The sequence below is a fragment of the Camarhynchus parvulus genome, chromosome 23 (genome assembly GCF_901933205.1).
Source record: "Camarhynchus parvulus chromosome 23, STF_HiC, whole genome shotgun sequence".
Taxonomy (NCBI): domain Eukaryota; kingdom Metazoa; phylum Chordata; class Aves; order Passeriformes; family Thraupidae; genus Camarhynchus; species Camarhynchus parvulus.
The window spans coordinates 2,159,605-2,181,259 of NC_044593.1; the positions used below are offsets into that span (position 1 = coordinate 2,159,605).

The following is a 21,655-nucleotide window of genomic DNA, read 5'->3' on the forward strand; positions in this document are numbered from 1 at the left end:
CCTTTCCTTTCCTTTCCTTTCCTTTCCTTTCCTTTCCTTTCCTTTCCTTTTCCTTTTCCTTTCCTTTCCTTTCCTTTCCTTTCCTTTCCTTTCCTTTCCTTTCCTTTCCTTTCCTTTCCTTTCCTTTCCTTTCCTTTCCTTTCCCTCTCCTGTCGCTCTGGGGCCATCCCCGAGGGTGACAGGGCAGGAATTGGGGCAGGAATGCCCCGGGAGCCTCCCTGGGGTGGCAGGAGCTGGTTCCCAGCGCCGCCCCCGTGTCAGCTGCAGCCGCAATGCCCGCTGGCACTGGGGTGGCGTCGTGATGGGGACACCACGGGGACATCCTGGGACAGCCTGGCAGAGCAGCGGCTGCCGAGTTCATCCCTGTGCTGTCCCAGCCCTTCATCTGTGCCAAATCCCGTCCCCATCGTGCCAAATTCTGTCATCACTGTGCCAAACTGTCACCAGCACGCCAAACTCTGTCCCCATCGTGCCAAACTGTCCCCATCGTGCCAAACCCTCTGTCCCCATCCAGCCCATAATCGCCACGGGCCCACCTGAGAGGGGCGGGGACCTGCCCTCATCCCTCTGCTCCATATTCATGAGCCCCTTCCTCCTCCTCCTCCTCCTCCTCCTCCTCCTCCTCCTCCTCCTCCTCCTCCTCCTCCTCCTCCTCCTCCTCGCCCGGCCCTCCCGCTGTCCCGGAGCGCTGCCGGCGCTCGGTGCCCGCCGCGCTCGGTGCCAGCCCGGCTCGCCATGGCCCGTGCCACCCCCGTGGTGCCGCAGCTCTGGCTCCTGCTCCAAGCCTGCTGCCTCTGCCTGGCCCAGCTCGTGAGTGCCGCGCTCGGTTCCCGGGCTGGAGACGGGAATGGAGAAGGGGATGGAGCAGAGAACGGAGCAGGGAATGGAGAGGGGATGGAGAAGGGGATGGAGAGGGGAATGGAGAAGGGGATGGAGCAGGGGATGGAGAGGGGATGGAGAGGGGAATGGAGAAGGGGATGGAGAAGGGGATGGAGAGGGGATGGAGAAGGGGATGGAGCAGGGAATGGAGAAGGGAATGGAGAAGGAGATGGAGAAGGGGATGGCGAAGGAGATGGAGAAGGGAATGGAGAATGGGATGGAGCAGGGACATTCCCAATCTCCGCTCCCTCGCGTTGCTGAGCACTTTGGGTTTATCCCCCCAGCACTTTCCCCTTGTTTTTCCCAGGAATGTCCCCCCTGGGAGGATGGGAACAGCCACAGCCCCGACCCGCTAGAGATCTCTCAGTGTGGACTTAGAAATTCACTTGGCTAAACCAGTTTAGTTTGATTTTTCCCCCCTGGAGCAGCAGTGCGGGGTTTTGTCTTCCCCGCTGGATTTTTTTCTGCTCCTGCTTTGCTGGGATGTGCTGCAGATCCGGTCCGAGCAGGGCTGGGGGGGCTCTGGCACTCCTGGGGTGGTCTCAGGGCTCGGTGGGGGCTCTTGGGGGGTCCCCGTGGACTCTCCAGGCTCAGCCAGGGGCAGGAGAAAATGGATCTGGAAAAAGGCAAGGTGAGCCCTGCAGAGGGGCAGGCAGTGGCATTCCACCTGGGAAAACTCTCCTTGTCTTATAGCTGCAAAAAAATCAGATTTTGGAGGTTTGGGGGAATTTTTCCATGTGGTTCCTTGTCTTATAGCTGCAACAAAAAAAAAATCAGGTTTTAGAGGTTTTGGGGATTTTTTCCATGTGGTTCCTGAGCTGCCTGTTGGAAACTGGGGGACAGCTCCTTCCTAAACCCCCCCACCCTGAGGTCCCCATGGGTTTGTGGGGGCAGGGAATCAGAGCAGGGGGGATGTGGGAATTTCGGGAACAAGGAACCCTTTGGAACTGGTTCCTTGGGCAGGACAAAGGTGCCATTCAGGGGAGATCCCAGGGATGGGCTCAGGGATTGATCCAAGGTGGAGCTGGGGCTCTCCTGCTGTGTACACGAACCAGCAGCACCTCTAATTCCTTATATTTCTGTTAATTCCTACATTTATTCCTTATATTTATATTTATTTTTTTTTAAATTAACCCAGCCTGGGGAGGCTGGAGGAGCTGCAGGAGTGCAGCCCAGCCACCGCCTGCTCCCCATTCCCAGCAACACCACGGCTTCAGTGTGCAGGGCTGGAATCTCTTCCCCCTGAACTCCCTGTTAAGATAACAGAGGTTTCTTTGCAGAGCCCTGTGCAAACCTCAAAGCCAGGACCAGGCTCTGGGAGCTTCCCTGAATGGAGCTTTTGTGTGGAGCCTGGGAGCAGAGCCAGCCTGGCCCGGGGAGAGCTCACACGGAGGGGCTGGGGGTCCCCACCTCGTCCTGGGGGTGAATCCTGCCGCAGCTCCCAGAAATCCCACTCTGAGCTAAAAGGGGTCTTGGAAACGCTGCTGTGACCCCATGGACACCGTGATCTGTCGGGGCAGGAGCTCTGGGAGTGGCAGGGAAGGGGGGGATGGAGATGGGGTAGAAATGCTTGGAGATTCGGCTCCATCCAGGCAGGAGCAGCGGAGAAAGAGGGAGCGGAGATGGGGTAAAAATGTCATCCCATGGAGATCCCCCTCCATGGGGCAGGAGGTCCTTGGATACCAGGGGGAAAGAGAACAGAAATGGGGTAAAAATGTCATCCCATGGAGATCCTGCTCCATGGGGGCAGGAGGCCATGGACAACAGGGAAAGAGAGAGCAGAGATGGGGTAACAATTTCATCCCATGGAGATCCTTCTCCATGGGGGCAGGAGGCCATGGACAGCAGGGAAAGAGAGAGCAGAGATGGGGTAAAAATTTCATCCCGTGGAGATCCCTGCTCCATCAGGGAAAAAGAGCAGAGATGGGGTAAAAATGTCATCCCATGGAGATCCCCTTCCATGGGGCAGGAGATCCTTGGGCAGCAGGGAAAGAGAGAGCAGAAATGGGGTAAAAATTTCATCCCATGGAGATGCTGCTGCATCAGGGCAGGAGATCCTCGGGCACCAGGGAAAGAGGGAGCAGAGATGGGGTAACAATTTCACCCCATGGAGATCCCGCTCCATCAGGGCAGGAGATCCTTGGACAGCATGGAAAAAGAGAGCAGGGATGGGGTAAAAATGTCACCCTATGGAGATCCCCCTCCATGGGGAGAGGAGATCCTTGGACACTAGGGAAAGAGGGAGCAGAAATGGGGTAAAATTTTCACCCATGGAGTTCCTGCTCCATCAGGGCAGGAGATCCTTGTGCACCAGGAAAAGAGGGAGCAGAGATGGGGTAACAATTTCATCCCATGGAGATCCCTGCTCCTTTGGAGCGGGAGATCCTCGGGCACCAGGGAGAGAGGAAGGAGCGGTAAAAACGCTGCCATCACCCCATGGAGACCCCGCTGACCCCCATGGACAGCAGGGCAGGAGAGGGGAGAAATGGGATGGAAACTGGGCAGGGAGTGAGGAGCTGGAGGTGCCAGTGTGAGGAATCCTGGATTTCCCCGTCCATGCCATGCTGGGGGATCCACAGGAGGGGCAGAGCCCTGATCCCTCGGGCCGTTCTCCATCCCAGCTCCCTGGAATTGGGTTCCCAGCACATTCCCCACACATCTCGGGGTCCTTCCTGACGTGGATCCCATCCCTTCTCCCCACAGCGAGGGCCACCAGGAGAGCCTGGCCCACGAGGGCCCCCTGGTCCCCCAGGAGTGCCAGGAGCTGATGGCATCGATGTGAGTGAGCAGGAACGTGTGCTGGCTGTGGGAGGGAGGGAGGGAGGAGGGAGGGGACACGGAGCACAAAAGGGACATTGTGAGTGGCACCGGGCTGGGGGTGCCGCTCAGGGCTGTTCCCACTCCTGATTTAGGGCAGACAGAGCAGCCCCAGCACTGTTTGGTGCTGCACCCCAAATCCAGCTGCATCCACAGCTGGGGAATTGGGGGTGGGATTGGTTTTTGGGGATGTGCTGGGGGATTGTGGCTCATGGGTTGTGGGATGGGGGCCCGAACAGAGGGGAGCCCTGTGAGGCAGCAGAAAGTGCCCTTTCTCCAGGATGTGGTGTTATTTTAATGTTATTTATACCCAGAGCAGCCACAGCGCTTCAGAAACCCCAGAACAGCGCTCACAAAAACCCACTTCACAAACCCCATCCAACCCCTCACAAACCCCCAGCAGAACCCTCACAAAATCCCACTAGAAACCCCACAAAAGCCCCCTCAGAAACCCCATCAAACCCTCATAAAAACCCCAGCACAACCTTCACCAATTCCCCCTCACAAACCCCACTTCACGAAACCCCAATAAAACCCTCACAAACCCCAAAAAACCCTCACAAACCCCAGCACAACTGTCACAAAACCCCACTTCACAAACCACAGTAAACCCCTCCCAAACCCCCCAAAAATCCCTCCCAAACACCAAAAAATCCTCCCAAACCCCAATAAAACCCTCAAAATCCCCAATAAAACCCTCACAAACCCTAATAAAACCCTCACAAAACCCCAAAAAACCCTCGAAAACCCAGTACAACCCTCACTAAAACCCCAACTCACAAACCCCAAAAAAACCCTAACGAAACCCTAGTACAATCTTCACCAATTCCCCCTCACAAAACCCTCCCAGACCCCAACAAAACCCTTGAAAACCCCACTAAAACCCTCCCAAACCCCAAAAAAGCCCTCCCAAAACCCAGCACAACCCTCACTAAAACCCCACCTCACAAACCCCAAAAAAACCCTCCCAAACCCCAATAAAACCCTCCAAAACCCCACCAAAACCCTCAAACCCCAAAACCCCCCAAACCCCAAACCGAAAACCCCCCAAAAACCCTCCCAAACCCCAATAAAACCCTTGAAAACCCCACTAAAACCTTCCCAAACCCCAAAAAGCCCTCCCAAACCCCAATAAAACCCTTGAAAACCCCACTAAAACCCTCCTAAACCCCACTAAAACCCTTGAAAACCCCACTAAAAACTTCCCAAACCCAACCCGCTTTCCCAAGCCTGGCCCCATCCCGCCCTGCCGGTGGGATCCAGCAGCTCCCTGCTGTCCCAGGAGCAGGACGGGGTTTGGGGTGCCCAGGCTGGGCTCTGTGGGGTGCCCCGTCCCTTTCCCACCTGTCCCCTTTCCCCAGGGTGACAAAGGCCCTGTAGGATCTGCCGGCTCCCCGGTGAGTACCCACCGCACCCCTCAGCAGAGATCCCGCTCCTTCCGCGGGGCCTCCTTCCCCCCGATCCCAATTTTTCATTTTTTTCGGGTTTTTTTTTCATTTTTTTTTTTTTTTTTTTTTTCCCAGGGTGTCAAGGGCGAGCCCGGAGCTCCTGGCCCGGATGGACCGCCAGGGAAGCCTGGCATTGATGTGAGAACTGTCCCCTGTCCCCTCCTGTCTGCGGGGTCACAGCAAGCTGCTCCTGTCCCCAGGGTCTCCCCCGCATTAAAACGTGCCCAAATCCCTTTGGGCAGGAGCTGGAAGCACCTGGGGAATCCCAAAGGAGCTCGGGAAGAGCTTTTGCCACCCTTTTCCACCTTTAGGATCCCAACAGAGCTCAGGAAGAGCTTCTGGCACTCCTGCCCACTTTGGGAATCCCAAAAGAGCTTCTGCCATTCCTTCCTACATTGGGAATCCCAAAAGAGCTTGGGAATTGCTTCTGCCACCCTCTCGCACACTGGGGATCCCAAAAGATCTTCTGGCATTCCTGCCCACCTTGGGAATTCCAAAAGAGCTTCTGGCACCCCCTCCCAAAATGGGAATCCCAAAAGAGGTTGGGAATTGCTTCTGCCACCCCCTCTGACCCTGGAAATCCCAAAAGAGCCTCTGCCACCCCCTCCCAAAATGGGAATTCCAAAAGAGCTTGGGAATTGCTTTTCCACCCCTCCCCACCTTTGGAATCCCAGCAGAGCTCCTGTTGTTTCCCCCAGAATAAATCGGAAGCGATTCCCCACTGTCCCCACTTCCTTGGCACCCATGGGGTGGCAGCGGTGACTCTGCCACTGTCCCCTCCTTGGCACAGCCTGGCAGGGGTGGTGGCAGGAAGGGGACGGGGCTGCCACCTCCCCCAGGTGCCCTGGGTGTGTGGTGGGCACCTGGGGAGCTCTGGGTGGGTTCCTGCCCCATTCCAGGGATAAAACCGGGATCAGGGACGGGTGGAGCTGCCCACGTGTCCCTGCCAGGGCTGGATGTGCCCAGGGGGTGGGTGAGGGTCCCTGCAGGGCGTCCCTGTGCCGTGAAATTCCTGATGGATTCAACCCAGCGAGAATTCCTGGCTGGAGAGCAGGAGGAATGGGAATAACTCGCGGGGTCTCTTCCCTTGCAGGGCCTGACAGGAGCCAAAGGGGAGCCAGGACCCACAGGCAGGCCAGGAACCAAAGTGAGTGAGGGGCAGCCCCGGGCTCCTCATTCCCAGGATCCCTCATTCCCAAATTCCCACCTTCCCAAATTCCCACCTTCCCAAATCTCCACCTTCCAGAATTTCTATCTTCCCAAGCTCTCTCATTCCCAGGCTCCCACCTTCCCAAATTCCAACGTTTCCAAATTCCCACCTTCCCAAATTCCCAAGCTCCCTCATTCCCATGCTCCCACCTTTCCAAGTTCCCACCTTCCCAAATTCCCATCTTCCCAGTTTTCCACCTTTCCAAGGATCCCACCTTCCCAATTTCCAACCTTCCCAAATTTCCACCTTACCAATTTCCCACCTTTCCAAATTCCTACTGTTCCAAGGATCCCACCTTCCCAAGTTTCCACCTTTTCAAGGATTCCACCTGCCCAAATTTCCAACCTTCCCCAATTCCCACTTTCCCAAGCTTCCTCATTCCCAGGCTCCCACCTTCTCAGGCTCCCATGTTCCCAAATTTCCACCTTTTCAAGGATTCCACCTTCCCAAATTTCCAACTTTCCAAGGCTCCCGCCTTCCCAAATTACCACATTTCCAATTTCCCATCTTTCCAAGTTCCCAAATTCCCAGTCTCCCCCCTTCCCCCAGCCCCATCCTGGGGCCATCCCCACCACTCTGGAAGGGACCCGTGGATGCAGGAGCTGCCTGATGGAATTTTTGGCCCTGAAGCTGCATCTGGGGAGGGGGAATTGGAGCAGCTGCCGGAGCAGATCCTCCTTTTCCAGCTCCTGACTCTCCTCTTGTGTCCTGGCAGGGCCAGCCCGGACTCCCAGGGCCACCAGGGCTCCCTGTGAGTATCTGCTGCTCCCATGGGTGGGGTGGGCACCCCTCAAGTGCCCCCTGTTCCACCCTTGGTGGTGGGGTGGGAATTGCCCTCCTTGGGGCAGGAATTCTGGAGGATTTGGGGAATTTGAACCAATTGTAATAATTTTTTTTTTTTTTTTTGTCGCAGGGTCCTTCACTGCCAGGACCCCCTGTAAGTGGCTGGGATGGGTGGCCTGGGGTCCTGCTGGGAATTGTGCAGGAGGAGCTCAAAGCTCAGCACCCCCAGAGGGGAGGGATCAGGACGGGACCTCTCTCATTCCATGAATTTCTCTCCCTTCTCCCTAAGGGGCTTCCAGGCCAGGTTGGACTTCCCGGGGAGATCGGAGTGCTGGGACCCAAGGTGAGGAGTCAGGAGGGGACAGGGAAGAAGTTCCCCTCCCTCCACCAGGAGCTGCTTCTGTGTCACCCCATTTTTTTTTAAGATTTTCTAAGCCTTCTGATGTTGACATTCTTGTAGTGAACTTTATCACACACTTTCTGTAAATAACCCGTTGTTTTGTCTTCCTTTATGGAGGAGGAAAAAACTGATAGACTGTTGGTTTGTCCAGTGTGATTGGAGAGGTGTCACTGTCACCCTCCAATCCGCTGTCACTTTTAGAAAACTATAAATGTTGGAGTCAGAAAATAAACTGCCCCTTTTCTTCCTTCACCTTGAGAATGACAGTGTGCTTGTGCTCTTTCGTGTCCAATGGTGACACTTCTGTGCCCTCCAGGGCTCCTGGGATGATCGGGGATGATCCTGAAATATGGGAATGGAGGTTCCCCTGGTGCCATCACTCTGGGCATGTCCCCATTCCTGCCGGGACATCCTGGCTCTCCACTTCCCCTCCTCATCCCAAATTCTCCTTTCCTGGCCTTCTTTCCTAGGGTGACCCTGGACCCGATGGCCCGAGGGGTCCCCCAGGCCCTCCAGGGAAACCTGTGAGTATCCCCCAGCCGCCTCCGGGAGGGAGAAGCTTCCCCAAGCTCATCCTGGGGATTGGGGCTGGAATTCGGGCTCTGGCTCTCCCCTCCCACCCCGCTCCTTGTTCCCTGCTCCTGATGTAAAATCCTGGAAAGCTGATGGTTTCCTTCCCTGCAGGGACTCCCAGGACACCTCCAAGGCCTGGAAGGCAGCGCTGATTTCCTGGTGAGAGCGGCCATGACCTTGTCCCCTGCTGTCACCAGGGTGTTCCCCGTGTCCTCTCTCCCTCCGTCCCTTCCTGGCCTTCTCCAGGTCATTCCCAACTCATCCTTGTCCTTCCTCTCCTCCCAGTGTCCCACCAGCTGCCCCCCAGGTCCCAAGGGCCCCCAGGGACTGCAGGGACTGAAGGTAAGGAAGTGCTGGAGCTGCTCTGGGGGAGAAAAATGGGAATTGTCACCTCCAGGATGTGGTGACAAGGATCCTTCTCTGGATCTCTGGAGCACCAGGACAGGAGGAAAGGTCCCTGTGGGTCCCCGGACCCTTCCTGGGGGTGGCACTCTGTGCCAAAGCCCCAACCCCAGCTCAGGATGTCACCTGTGGGATTCTGAACCTCCCCAATGTCCCCAGTGAGATTTTGAGCCCATTCCATGTCACCTGCGGGATTCTGAACCCCTGCAAAATGTCCCCAGTGGGATTTTGAGGCCCCCCCCTCATCAGTGTCACCAGTAGAATTCTGAGCCCCCCATTGTCACCTGTGGCATTCTGAACCCCCCTCAATGTCCCTATTGGGATTCTGAGCCCCCCAATGTGGGATTCGGAACCTGTTCCATGTCCCCAGTGGGATTCTGAGCCTCCCAGTGTCACCTGTGGCATTCTGAAGCCCCTCCAATGTCCCCATTGGGATTCTGAACCCCCTCCAATGTCCCCATTGGGATTCTGAACCCCCTCCAATGTCCCCATTGGGATTTTGAGCCCCACCACATCCCCAGCGGGCACCCCAGGGTGGGATGTGGTGATGGGGGGGCTCTGTGGGATATGGCCACCAGGATGGTGCCACCACCCTGCAGCTGTGCCAGGGATTTTCCTCATGGATTTCCTCTCCCCCCTCAGGGACACAGAGGCCGCCCCGGTGCCCTCGGAGAGCCTGGAAAGCAGGGAGAGCCGGTGAGTGTTCCAGCAGGATCCCTGCCAGATCCCAACAGATCCAGATCCCAGCAGGATCTCAGCTGGATCTCAGCAGGATTTCAACAGGATTTCAGCCAAATCCCAGCCAGATCCCAGCTGGATCTCAGCAGGATCTCAGCAGGATCCCAGCAGGATCTCAGCCAAATCTGACCCAGATCCCAGCAGGATCTTGGCAGGATCCCAGCCAGATCCCAGCCAAATCCCAGCCAGATCCCAGCTGGATCTCAGCAGGATCTCAGCAGGATCCCAGCAGGATCTCAGCTGGATCTCAGCAGGATTTCAACAGGATTTCAGCCAAATCCCAGCCAGATCCCAGCAGGATCTCAGCTGGATCTCAACCGGATCCCAGCCAAATCCAAGCAGGATCCCAGCAGGATCTCAGTAGGATCTCATCAGGATCTCAGCCAAATCCTACTCAGATCCCAGCAGGATCCCAGCAGGATCTCAGCTGGATCCCAGCAGGATCTCGGCAGGATCTCAGCTGGATCCCAGCCAGATCACTGCAGGATCCCCACCAGATCTCAGCAGGATTCCAGCAGGATCCAGATGTGGCCGTCCCTGTGGGGCTGGACCCAGGGAAGGAGTTTTGGGAAGGGAAAGGAAGAAGGGAGGAAAGAGGAGAATGGAAAACGTGGCAATGGGAGACCAGGGTGGCCTTCCCAGGGCGGCTTCCTGGGCAGGGCCACCTGTCCCCATCCCCTGCCGGGTGCCAGGTGGGGGCCGTGGTGTCCCCAGGCTGCTTTGTGTCCCCTCTCCCTCCAACATTCCCTTTTCTCTCCATTCCCAGGGCCCCAAGGGGGACGTTGGTGCCTCTGGAGAGCAAGGAGTCCCAGGCCCTCCGGTAAATCCCTCATTCCTCTTTTCTTGTCCCCCAAATGCTGCAGGATCTGGGCGTGGCCTCTTTGTCCTTGTCCCCAGGGAGGTGACACCGGCCTGTCCCTGCTCCCAGCACTGGGACTGCAGCAAAGCCTCCATCCCATCCCTCTCCCAGCCATGGATGCCACCACCTCTCCCTCTGGAGAGCTCCATGGGCACCTGGGCTGTTCCCAGGGATTATCTGGGATAAATCCCTGCTGTCCCCTGAGTCCCCCTTGCCCCGGGGGGGAATTAAAGCCACAGGAATTCTCAGAGCACTTTGAAGAAGAAAAACAATTACTGGGCTGAGCCCTGCAGGCCAGGAAAGGGCAAAACTGCTTTGAAGCCAAGAGCTCTGGCCCAGGGAAGTGGCTGCAGTTTGGGCCTGCTGGAGTTATGGAACTGACAGCTGGAAAAGCACCTGCTGGGGGGCTCTGGAATTAGGAGGGACTGGAATTTATCGTGTTTGGATTCCCAGTGTTGGGTTTTGCTGTAATTGCTGCTTCCCCCAGGGCTGGTTTTTTTTTTCCCAGCTGAATTTGCTGTGTTTCCTTCCCTGCAGGGACCTCAGGGCCTCAGGGGGTACCCTGGCATGGCAGGACCCAAAGGGGAGACGGTGAGTGCGGGTGGCATCCTCTGCCTCTGGGCTCCAGATGCCACTGAGATCATTCCCAGCAGCATCCTGTCACAGACATTTCCTTTATGAAAAATCCTCTCTCAGGATTTTTCCTGCTGAAGCTGAGGAGTTCAGCAACAAGACATGAACAATAGGTTATCTGCTGCTGTGGAATGCAACAGGTCCGTCTGGATTGGCCCAGATTGGATGTTTAGAAATAATGGCCAATCCAGAACTGAGAGCTCTCTCGGACTGTGCCGAGAGAGCGGGGTTTGTTATCATTCTTTACTTTTCTATTCTTAGGTTAGGTAGCAGCTTGTGGAAACCTTTCCTTTCTTTTAGTATAGTTATAATAGATGTATATATCATCAAATAATAAATCAAGCCTTCTGATCATGGAGTCAGATCTACGTCTCTTCCTTCATCCCAAGAACCCTTGTGACCACCATCACAGCATCCCTCCTTGCTGGGCCATCTCCGGGGTGCAAGGATGGATTGGGATGGGCATTGACCTTTCTGTGCTCTTTTTCCAGGGCCCTGCTGGCTACAAGGGCATGGTCGGGAGCATCGGAGCCGCCGGGCGGCCGGTGGGTGCCCCCTCCCTCAGCCCTGCCCGCTCTGGGGTCCCACTTTGCCCCGCTCAATCCTTGTGTTCCTCTCTCCTCCAGGGCAAGGAAGGCCCCAAGGGACCACCTGGGAGCCCTGGTGACAAGGGAGAGCTGGTAGGTGACCCCCCAGTGCCAGTGTCCCCTTTTCCCCGGCTTGGCACTGTTCCCACATGGAAAGAGCTCTGCCCCGGTGCCCTCGAGGGGCATCTCCACCTCCCAGCTCTGTCCCCTGCACCAGCAGGACACTGACACTTGTCCCCTCCTGCTCTAGGGTGGCCGTGGCATCAGGGGACCGCAGGGTGACATCGGCCCCAAGGGGGAGAATGTGAGTACAGCTGGTGGCACCTGTGCCTTGCCTGTCCCTGGCTGTGCCATCGCGTGTCCTTGTCCCCTCCAGCACACACACCTGGAATGCTCCTTTCCCTCCCCACATTTTTTTGTCCCCGCTGTGATCCTTGAGTCCCTTTGAGGTGTCCCATGAGCGCCTCTTGCCCCTTTTCAGGGTCTGCCGGGCATCGATGGCAAGGATGGCACCCCAGGGATCCCAGGAGTGAAGGTGAGGGAATGCCACCCGCTGGGGAAAACGAGAATGGCAAAGGGAACGATGTCCCTTGGCACCTGTGGGCACCCCATTCCTGGTGACACCCCCTCTGTCCCTCGCAGGGTGGCACAGGACAGGCCGGACGCCCAGGAACGCCGGGACACCGGGGACAAGCTGTGAGTGCAGGACCCCCCAGCCTGTCCCCTGAGGGGTGACAGCCCTCTGCCAGGGGTGCCAGGGCCAGCAGCACCCTGAGGGGACACTGAGCTGTGCCCAGGGGTGACACCCCGAGGGGACACTGAGCTGTGCCCAGGGGTGACACCCTGTGCCAGGGGTGCCAGGGCCAGCAGCACCCCGAGGGGACACTGAGCTGCGCCCAGGGGTGACACCCCGAGGGGACACTGAGCTGTGCCCAGGGGTTGATCCCGGCTTTGTTCCCTTAGGGACTGCCGGGCCAGCCAGGAAGCAAAGGTGGCCCAGGTGACAAGGTGGGTGACGCCTCTGAGCATCCATCCCGAGGCTCTTGTCCCCTCCCTGTCCCCGCTGTCCCCTTGTGTCCCCTCTGACCCCCCTCTCCCTCCCTTCACAGGGTGAACCGGGCCCTCGGGGCCACCCCGGTGCCACTGGTGCCCCAGGGCAGCTTGTAAGTACCGAGATGTCGCTGTGTCCCTCCCGGGTTCAGCCTCGGGGCTGAGCTCTCTCTTTTTTCCTTTTATTTCCCCGTTTCCTGCGAGCTCAAAGCAGAATCGGGCACTTCATTGCCACTCTGCTCCTCCCGGGACCCCCTGCTCCTGTCACCACCCTGCGGTGGCGACAAGGACAGGGCCACCCCTCCCTCGGGGAAGGACAAGGAACACACCATGTTGGTCAATCCCATTTTCTGTAGGATTTTCTCTCCCGTTTTTAGGGCGAGCCCGGACCTCGGGGCGAGCAGGGCCCGCAGGGTGTGCCCGGGCCGAAGGTGAGCTGGGGACACCGCGGGGGTGTGGCAGTGCCAAGGGGGGGTGGCCCTGACTCCGCTCCTTCCCCGGCTCTCCGCAGGGTGACAGGGGCGAGCGTGGCCTCGTGGGACCCCCGGGGGAGCAGGGCAGAGCGGTGAGTTGTCCCCAAAGCCGGTGAGTTGTCCCCAAAGCCGGTGAGTTGTCCCCAAATCCAAGCTGGGACACGGGAGATGCTCTGAGTTGTCCCCAAAGCCAGTGAATTGTCCCCAGATCCAAGCTGGGACATGGGGGATGCTCTGAGTTGTCCCTAACGCCGGTGAGTTGTCCCCAAAGCCAGGCTAGGACATGGGCAATGCTCTGAATTGTCCCCAAAACTGGTGAATTGTCCCCAGAGTTGGGCTGGGACATGGGATGCTCTGAATTGTCCCCAAAGCTGGGCTGGGACGTGGGAGATGCTCTGAATTGTCCCCAAAGTTGGGATGGGACATGAGAGATGCTCTGAATTGCCCCTAAAGCCACTCTGGGACACAGGAGATGCTCTGAGTTGTCCCCAAAGGCGGTGAATTGTCCCCACAGCTGGGCTGGGAGATAAGGAATACTCTGAGCTGACCCTAAATGCAGTGAGTTGTCCCTAAAGCTGAGCTGGGACACAGGGAATGCTCTGAGTTGTCCCCAAATCCAGGCTGGCACATGGGAGATGCTCTGAGATGTCCCCAGAGCTGGGCTGGGACACGGGACAGGCTCTCAGTTGTCCCCAAAGCCACTCCGGGACACGGGGGATGCTCTGAGTTGTCCCCAAAGCCAATCTGGGACACGGGGGATGCTCTGAGTTGTCCCCAAAGCCACTCTGGGACACAGGGGACGCTCAGCCCCGGGATGGGGGATTGCAAGCCTGGCTTTGGGATCAGTGGGACACAGCCAGACGTCCCCCTTTGATGCCGGGGTCAGTCCCATGGCTGCCCTGCTGCTGAGGGATTAGGGAATAGCTCAGGGATTAATGGGACCCCAGCTGGGACAGGAATTTCCTCCAGTCCCAGGAGAGCCCAGCCCCTCTCCAGAGCTTTCCTGCACTGGAAAAACAGCCAAAAATCTGATTTTTGGTGCTTTTCCTGGGGACAGGAATCCACCCCTGGAAGATCACTGCTCTGAGCATGGATTCTCCATGGTTTTGTGCCCCATGTCCCCTCAGAGTTTTAGGGATTTAGGGAAGGTTGGGATGCTGGGAGCAGCTGGAAGATGAGGAGCTGCCCTTGCACCTCAATGCCTTGGGGACAATTCCCTGCTGGGTAATCTTCCCGTTGTCTCCTCTCACTCATTTCCCCATATTCCTTGGATTTCCAGGGGCCAAAGGGTGAGCAGGGCCCACCAGGCATCCCAGGACCCCAAGGCTTGCCTGGAGTCAAAGGAGACAAGGTGACAGCTCTGGGGACAGCAGGGTGGCCGCGCGGGGACTCTGCTCTGAGCTGGGCTGATCCCACTTTTTTCCTTTTCCCAGGGCTCTCCAGGGAAAACCGGCCCCAAAGGCAGCACTGTGAGTTCATCCCAGGCTGGGATTAACAGAGCTGGGATTAACAGAGCTGGGTTTAACACTGCTCTAGGCACCTTCTCCATGCGTTCCCCCCTCATCCCAGAGAGGGAATGTTTCCTTTGGGAATGTTCCCTTCTCTCCTCGCCTTTCCTTTAGGGAGATCCAGGTGTCCACGGCCTGGCAGGGCTCAAGGGAGAGAAGGTGGGTGCTTCCAGAAGATTCCTGGGAATGCTTGGGGATCCCTTCCCATGCTGGGGGATCCTGCCTGGCATTAAATCCCAGCCCTAAATCCCTGCTGTCTCCTCATCGCCTTTCCCGTGTCCTCTGTCCCCAGGGAGAGTCAGGAGAGCCAGGACCCAAGGGACAGGTGAGTGATGGGGAATTGGGGACCAAGGGGACCCCAAAACTTGGGGGGATTTGTGGGATCCTCAGCTGGATCCTCCTGGCTGAGGTGCTGAGGGAATATTTTCCCTGGAGATGGGAGCCAGTGACAACAGTCAGCCCTGGATTCAGGCTCAGCTTCTCTTCGGGGTTAAACCCTGGGTTCAGGCTCAGCCCCAGTTTTTTAGATCTAGCCCTTGATTCCGCCCCAGTCCCAGTTTTTGGGATCTAGCCCCTATTTTTGGGATCCAGCCCTTGATTTAGCCCCAGCCCAAATTTTTGGGATCCAGCCCCTGTTTTTGGGATCCATTCCTTGATTCAGCACCAGCCCCATTTGGGGTTCAGCCCCAATTTTTGGGATCCAATGCTGGATTCAGCCCCAGCCCCAATTTTTGGGATCCAGCCCTGGGTTCAGCCCCAGCCCCATTTGGGATCCAGCCCCAATTTTTAGGATCCAACCCTGGATTCAGCCCCAGCCCCAATTTTTGTGGTTCAGCCCTGGATTCAGCTCCAGCCCCATTTGGGATCCAGCCCCAAGTTTTGGAATCCAACCCCAATTCTTGGGATCCAGCCCCGGGTTCAGCCCCAGCCCCATTTGGAATACAGCCCCAATTTTTGGGACCCAGCCCCAATTTTTGGGATCTGGCCCTGGGTTCATCCCCAGCCCCATTTGGGATCCAGCCATGGGTTCAGCCCCAGCCCCATTTGGAATCCAGCCCCAATTTTTGGGACCCAGCCGTGGGCTCCGCCCCAGCCCCGTTTGGGACCCAGCCCTGCCTGTGGTTTTTGGGACATTTTGGGCTCTTGGGGTGCAGCCCCCGTGCTCAGCACTGAGCCCCTCATGCCCCTCTCTCTCCATCCCTCCTCCAGCAAGGCATCCAGGGAGACCTCGGCTTTCCCGGCCCCACGGGGGATGCAGGAGCGCCGGGAATTCGGGGCTATCCCGGCCCGCCCGGCCCGCGGGGGCTGGTGGGGGAGCGCGGAGTGCCGGGAATGCCGGGCCCGCGGGGCACAGCCGTGAGTATCCCGATCCCACACCCCTCCTCACCCTCCCTGCTCGGCAGGAATTGCCTCTCCTTCCCACCCAACTCCTCTGGGAACACCCTGCTGTTCCACTCAGGAGCTGGGATCCCGCTTTCCTGGGAGGAATTCTGTCTTTCCCACGGTGTATGGCATCCAAAAACTGTCCCTATGTAAACCAGCCAGCAGCAGGGATTTGCAGGGTTGGGATTTTTCCCTAAAAACATAATTTTGGACTCCAATGCCATGAGAGGGATGCACGGAGCGAGCTGAGCATGGAGCACTTGCCCTGGGACAGAATGGGGAAGAGCGGGGTGGGAAGGTGACCTGGGATGCAGGGAGGGGAGGGGGATTGGGATTTGGGCTGGGAAGGGCTCTGGGAGGGGACAGAAGGAGCGAAATTCCCTTCCTGGCAGGGCCGGGATGCTGGGGACCAGCACATCGTGGACGTGGTGCTGAAGATGCTGCAAGGTGAGGGTGGAGCGGGCCACCACATCCCATGGATCCCATGGAACTCTCCCTATGGATCCCATCCCATGGATCCCATCCCATGGATCCCAACCCATGGATCCCATGGATCCTACCCCATGAATCCTATGGATCCCACCCCATGGATCCCATCCCATGGATCTCTTCTCATTGTTCCCATTCCATGGATCCCTTCTCATAGATCCAGTGGATCCCATCCCATGGATTCCACATGGATCCCTTCCCATAGATCCCACCCTATGGACGCCATTGTTCCCATCCCATGGATCTCTTCCTATGGATCTCTTCCTATGGATCCCATCCCATGGATCCAGTGGATTTCACCCCATGGATCCTGTGGATCCCCCCCCATGGTTCCCACTCTATGGATCCCACCCTATGGATCCAATCCCATGGATCCTGTGGATCCTATCCCATAGTTCCCATCCCGTGGATCCCATCCCATGGCTTCCATGGATCCCACCCTGTGGATCCCATCCCATGGATCCCATCCCATGGATTCCATGGATCCCACCCCGTGAATCCCACCCCGTGGATCCCATCCTATGCATCCCCACCCCATGGATCCCATGGATCCCACCCGGTGGATCCCATCCCGGCCCCTCTCTGCCCCACAGAGCAGCTGGCAGAGGTGGCTGTGAGCGCCAAGAGAGCCGCCCTGGGTGGGGTCGGGGCCATGGGACCCCCCGGTCCCCCCGGCCCCCCAGGGCCAGCCCGGTGATCAGGGACCCCACGGCCCCATGGGACCCCGAGGTGTCCCCGGAATCCTGGGAGCTGCCGGGCAGATCGGCAATGTCGGACCCAAAGGTGGGTGGTGGTGGCACGGTGCCAGGTGCAAATCCTCCTGGGGTGGCACTGCCACGCTTGTCCCCGTCCCTGATGGCCCATCCAGGGTTTCCATGGAGTCCTTCCCTCCTTTTTGTACCCACAGGGAAGAGAGGAGAGAAGGGTGAGCGGGGAGAGGTTGGCCGTGGCCACCCGGGAATGCCGGGTCCTCCAGGGATCCCAGGTGAGACCAGGTGTCCCCAGGTGGCCTTTGTCGCCTTGGGGTGATGAGCCCAGCGGCGGCCGGGGACCTTCTGATCCATCCCACAAAAACTGCCCAGGGTCATCCTGTAAATCTGCTCAGGTTTATTCCAAAATTTGCACAGGTTCATCCCACAAAAACTGCTCAGGTTTATCCCATAAATGTGCCCAGGTTCATCCCACTAAAACTGCCCAGGTTCACCCTGTAAATCTGCTCAGCTTTATTCCACAAAACCTGCCCAGGATCCTCCCACAAAACGGGCCCAAGTTCATCCCATAAAACCTGCACAAATGCACCCCACAAAACCTGCCAAGGTTCATCCTGTCAATTTTCCCAGATTCATCTCACAAATCTCCCACCTGGCTCATCCTTCCCTTCCTTCTTTCTCATCTCTGCCACCTCTTTCCCTCTCTCTGAAATTGCTCTGCCCGCATCTCTAAACGTTACCAGCAGCATTCCCAAACACACCAATCCCTATTTCTCAGGGAAAAATCCCTATTATTTCTCAGGGAAAAAAATCCCTATTTCCTAGAGAAAAATCCCTATTATTTCTCAGGGCAAAATCCCTATTTCTGAGGGGAAACCCCTATTTCTCAGGGAAAAAAAAAATCCTTATTTCTCACAGAAAAATTCCTATTATTTCTCAGGGAAAAAAATCCCTATTATTTCTGAGGGAAAATCCCTATTTCTGAGGAAAAATCCCTATTATTTCTCAGGAAAAAAAATCCCTATTTCTTAGGGAAAATACATATTTCTCGGGGAAAAAAATCCCTATTATTTCTCAGGGAAAAAAAATCCCTATTTCTCAGAGAAAAATCTCTATTTCTCACAGAAAAATCCCTATTATTTCTCAGGGAAAACCTGCTATTTCTCAGGGGAAACCCCTATTTCTGAGCAAAAAATCCCTATTTCTGAGGGAAAAAAAAACTATTTCTCAGGGAAAATCCATATTTCTGAGGGAAACTCCTATTTCTCGGGGCAAATCCCTATTATTTCTGAGGGGAAAAATCCCTATTATTTCTGAGGGAAAATCCCTATTTCTCAGGGGAAAATCCCTATTTCTGAGGGAAAATCCATATTTTTGAGGGAAAATCCCTATTTCTGAGGGAAAAATCCATATTGTTGAGGGAATATCCCTATTTCTCAGGGGAAAATCCATATTTTTGAGGGAAAATCCCTATTTCTCAGGGGAAAATCCATATTTTTGAGGGAAAATCCCTATTTCTCAGGGAATATCCCTATTTCTCAGGGGAAAATCCATATTTTTGAGGGAATATCCCTATTTCTCAGGGGAAAATCCATATTTCTGAGGGAAAATCCATATTTTTGAGGGAAAATCCCTATTTCTCGGGAAAATCCATATTTCTGAGGGAAAATCCCTATTTCTCAGGGAATATCCCTATTTCTCAGGGGAAAATCCCTATTTTTGAGGGAATATCCCTATTTCTCAGGGGAAAATCCATATTTTTGAGGGAAAATCCCTATTTCTCAGGGAATATCCCTATTTCTCAGGGGAAAATCCATATTTCTGAGGGAAAATCCCTATTTTTTGGGGCAAATCCTTATTATTTCTGAGGGGAAAAATCCCTATTATTTCTGAGGGAAAATCCCTATTTCTCAGGGGAAAATCCATATTTTTGAGGGAAAATCCCTATTTCTGAGGGAATATCCCTATTTCTCAGGGGAAAATCCATATTTTTGAGGGAATATCCCTATTTCTCAGGGGAAAATCCATATTTTTGAGGGAAAATCCCTATTTCTCAGGGAATATCCCTATTTCTCAGGGGAAAATCCCTATTTCTCAGGGGAAAATCCATATTTCTGAGGGAAAATCCATATTTCTGAGGGAAAATCCCTATTTCTCAGGGGAAAATCCATATTTCTGAGGGAAAATCCATATTTTTGAGGGAAAATCCCTATTTCTCAGGGGAAAATCCATATTTTTGAGGGAAAATCCATATTTCTCAGGGAATATCCCTATTTCTCAGGGGAAAATCCATATTTCTGAGGGAAAATCCCTATTTCTCAGGGGAAAATCCATATTTTTGAGGGAAAATCCCTATTTCTGAGGGGAAAACCCCTATTTCTTAGTGCAAACCCATCTCTCAGCTCGGTTCTCAGCACCCCACCCACCCCACCCCGTTGCCTTTCCAGGTCTCCCGGGCATCCCCGGCCACGCTGTGGACGGCAAGGCGGGCGAGCGGGGCCAGCCGGGCTCCCCGGCGAGGCGGGCCGGCCGGGCCTGCCGGGGCCCGCGGGCCTGCCGGGCTTCTGCGAGCCCGCCGCCTGCCTGGCAGCCTCGGCCTACGCGGCCGCCCGCCTCACGGAGCCGGGCAGCGTCAAGGGCCCCTCGTTCTGAGCGATTCCCCGTGAAAATCCCTTCCCAAAGTGACCGCAACACTGCAATCCCGCGGGGAGCAGCTTCCAGGCTTTCCCGGCTCTGGCGTGAGGGAAAACACAGCCCTAAAATTGTTGATTTTGGGACCTGATTTTCTTTTACGCAGTTCTGGCGGCATAAAAGAATCTAAGAGTGGGTATAAATTTTATGAAAATCCCTTCCCAAAGTGACCACAACACTGCAATCCCGCGGGGAGCAGCTTCCAGGCTTTCCTGAGGTGAGGGTGGAGGTGGGAGAAAACACACCCTTAAATTGTTAATTTTGGGACCTGATTTTCTTTTACGCAGTTCTGGCGGCATAAAAGAATCTTAGAATGGGTATAAATTTTATTTAAATATACTTTAGGGTTGCTTCGTTCTGAGCAATTCCCTAAGAAAAATCCCTTCCCAAAGTGGCCACAACACTGCAATCCCACAGGCAGAAGTTTCCGTGCTTTCCCGGTTCTGGTGTGAGGGTGGAGGCGGGAGAAAACACAGCCTTAAATTGTTAATTTTGGGACTTGAGTTTTTTAACACAGTTCTGGCAGCATAAATTTTATTTAAATACACTTTAGGGTTTCTCTGTGCTGCCAGAATCTTTCTGAGCAATTCCCTCATGAAAATCCCTTCCCAAAGGGACCACAACACTACAATCCCATGGGGAGCAACTTCCAGGCCTTCCTGGCTCTGGGGTGAGGGAAAACACAGCCCTAAAATGTTAATTTTGGCACCTGATTTTTTTACACAGTTGTGGCAGCGTAGATTTTATTTAAATACACTTTAGGGTTCCTCTGTGCTGCCAGAATCTTTAAAGGCATCTTTATGTAAACCAGAATAAGGGCCTCTAATCCTGTTTCCATTCATGGGGTTTTAAATCTGCTCCCTGCACCCTTTCCCCAAAAGAAAAAAAAAATGGAATAAATTTTATAATTCCCTGTGATGTTTGAAGGAGCTGGTGGAAATTCCCTTTTTAGTCTTCCCTTTTCTTTTTTAAGTTGGAATTTTTTTTAAAGCTCCCCCCCCCAAAACCAAAATCATGGTTTGATTATTTAACAGAATTCTCAGCTCCAACTTGGTCACTCCCAGAGCTGTAAATCTTTGTAAAATAGGGATATTTTATAATTGTGATGAGGAAAACAGTAACTTTTGGAAAAATGGACAATAAAACCAAGCTGGATTCTTAACTGGAATGATGTGTGGATTTCTTTGGATTTAAGCAAGGCCGTGGTGGGGGTGCAGAATTTTGAGGGTTGAAGTTGGGGATTGGGATGATAAACTTTTCTTTGAGCTAGGTTTTATGAGCTCTCAGAGAATTTATTACATTTGAGATAATTTTGTTACTCTGAATGGCATAAAATTAGTAGGATGTCATCTGAGGTAGTATTGGAAACAGAAAAGTTTTAATAAAAGGTAAAATAAAGTTTTTTCAGAGAAAAACTGAGCTAAGGGTAAGAGGTTTTAGTCTTACTAAAACACTCTATAAAAGCAATTATTTCCTTTGTTCTCTTCTTTTTCTAGAGAATTATTTAGGTTAGACTTTTTAGTCTCTGTCTAATTAGACAGCCCTAATTTGAAGTAAAGTCTCAAAGGTTCTATAAAGTTCTATCTTTTTACCAAATTAAAGAGAAAAACTTCTAAGATTTTTTTTCCTTTTTAAAGAGACAAAAGATAGTTTAGTCACTCCATCAACAAAAACAACATTCCTACAGTTGGGAAGAGGGATGAAGTCCTTCATCCCATGAGGAAGGAGCTTGAATTCCATTCCAGAGCGATTGAAACCCAAATGTGGAGATGGAACAGCTGGGAAAGATCCAACCCTGTCCCAAATCCCAAAAATCCCTTTGGGAAGAGGAGGGGGAACAGCCTGGCTGAACCTCCCTTTCCGGGGAGATTCATCCCCATCCTTTTCCCTGGAATTCCCGTTGAATTCCCATTTTCCAACCCCTCGGGGAATCCCGCTCCAGCTGTGCCGCACATCTGGGGCACATCCCGGCTCTTCCTGGCTTTTCTCCCCACGAGAGGGAGCTGCCAGCCCGTGGAATTG

General features: G+C 54.7%; 1 protein-coding gene across 1 annotated transcript; it reads left to right on the forward strand.

Annotated features, from left to right (window-relative positions):
- The first annotated feature begins 650 nt into the window (after positions 1 to 650).
- On the forward strand, positions 651 to 20,801 carry COL9A2 (collagen type IX alpha 2 chain). The gene is given in 34 exon segments (XM_030964410.1): positions 651 to 810; positions 3,583 to 3,657; positions 5,058 to 5,093; positions 5,220 to 5,282; positions 6,238 to 6,291; positions 7,070 to 7,105; positions 7,268 to 7,291; positions 7,427 to 7,480; positions 8,008 to 8,061; positions 8,222 to 8,269; positions 8,396 to 8,452; positions 9,155 to 9,208; positions 10,017 to 10,070; positions 10,647 to 10,700; positions 11,234 to 11,287; positions 11,369 to 11,422; positions 11,580 to 11,633; positions 11,811 to 11,864; positions 11,972 to 12,025; positions 12,293 to 12,337; positions 12,439 to 12,492; positions 12,757 to 12,810; positions 12,891 to 12,944; positions 14,132 to 14,203; positions 14,286 to 14,321; positions 14,475 to 14,519; positions 14,653 to 14,685; positions 15,570 to 15,716; positions 16,136 to 16,190; positions 16,826 to 16,920; positions 16,922 to 17,015; positions 17,140 to 17,217; positions 19,390 to 19,452; positions 19,455 to 20,801. Coding segments are annotated over 34 exon segments (2,073 nt in total). The 5' UTR covers positions 651 to 735; the 3' UTR covers positions 19,595 to 20,801.
- Positions 20,802 to 21,655: the final 854 nt, after the last annotated feature.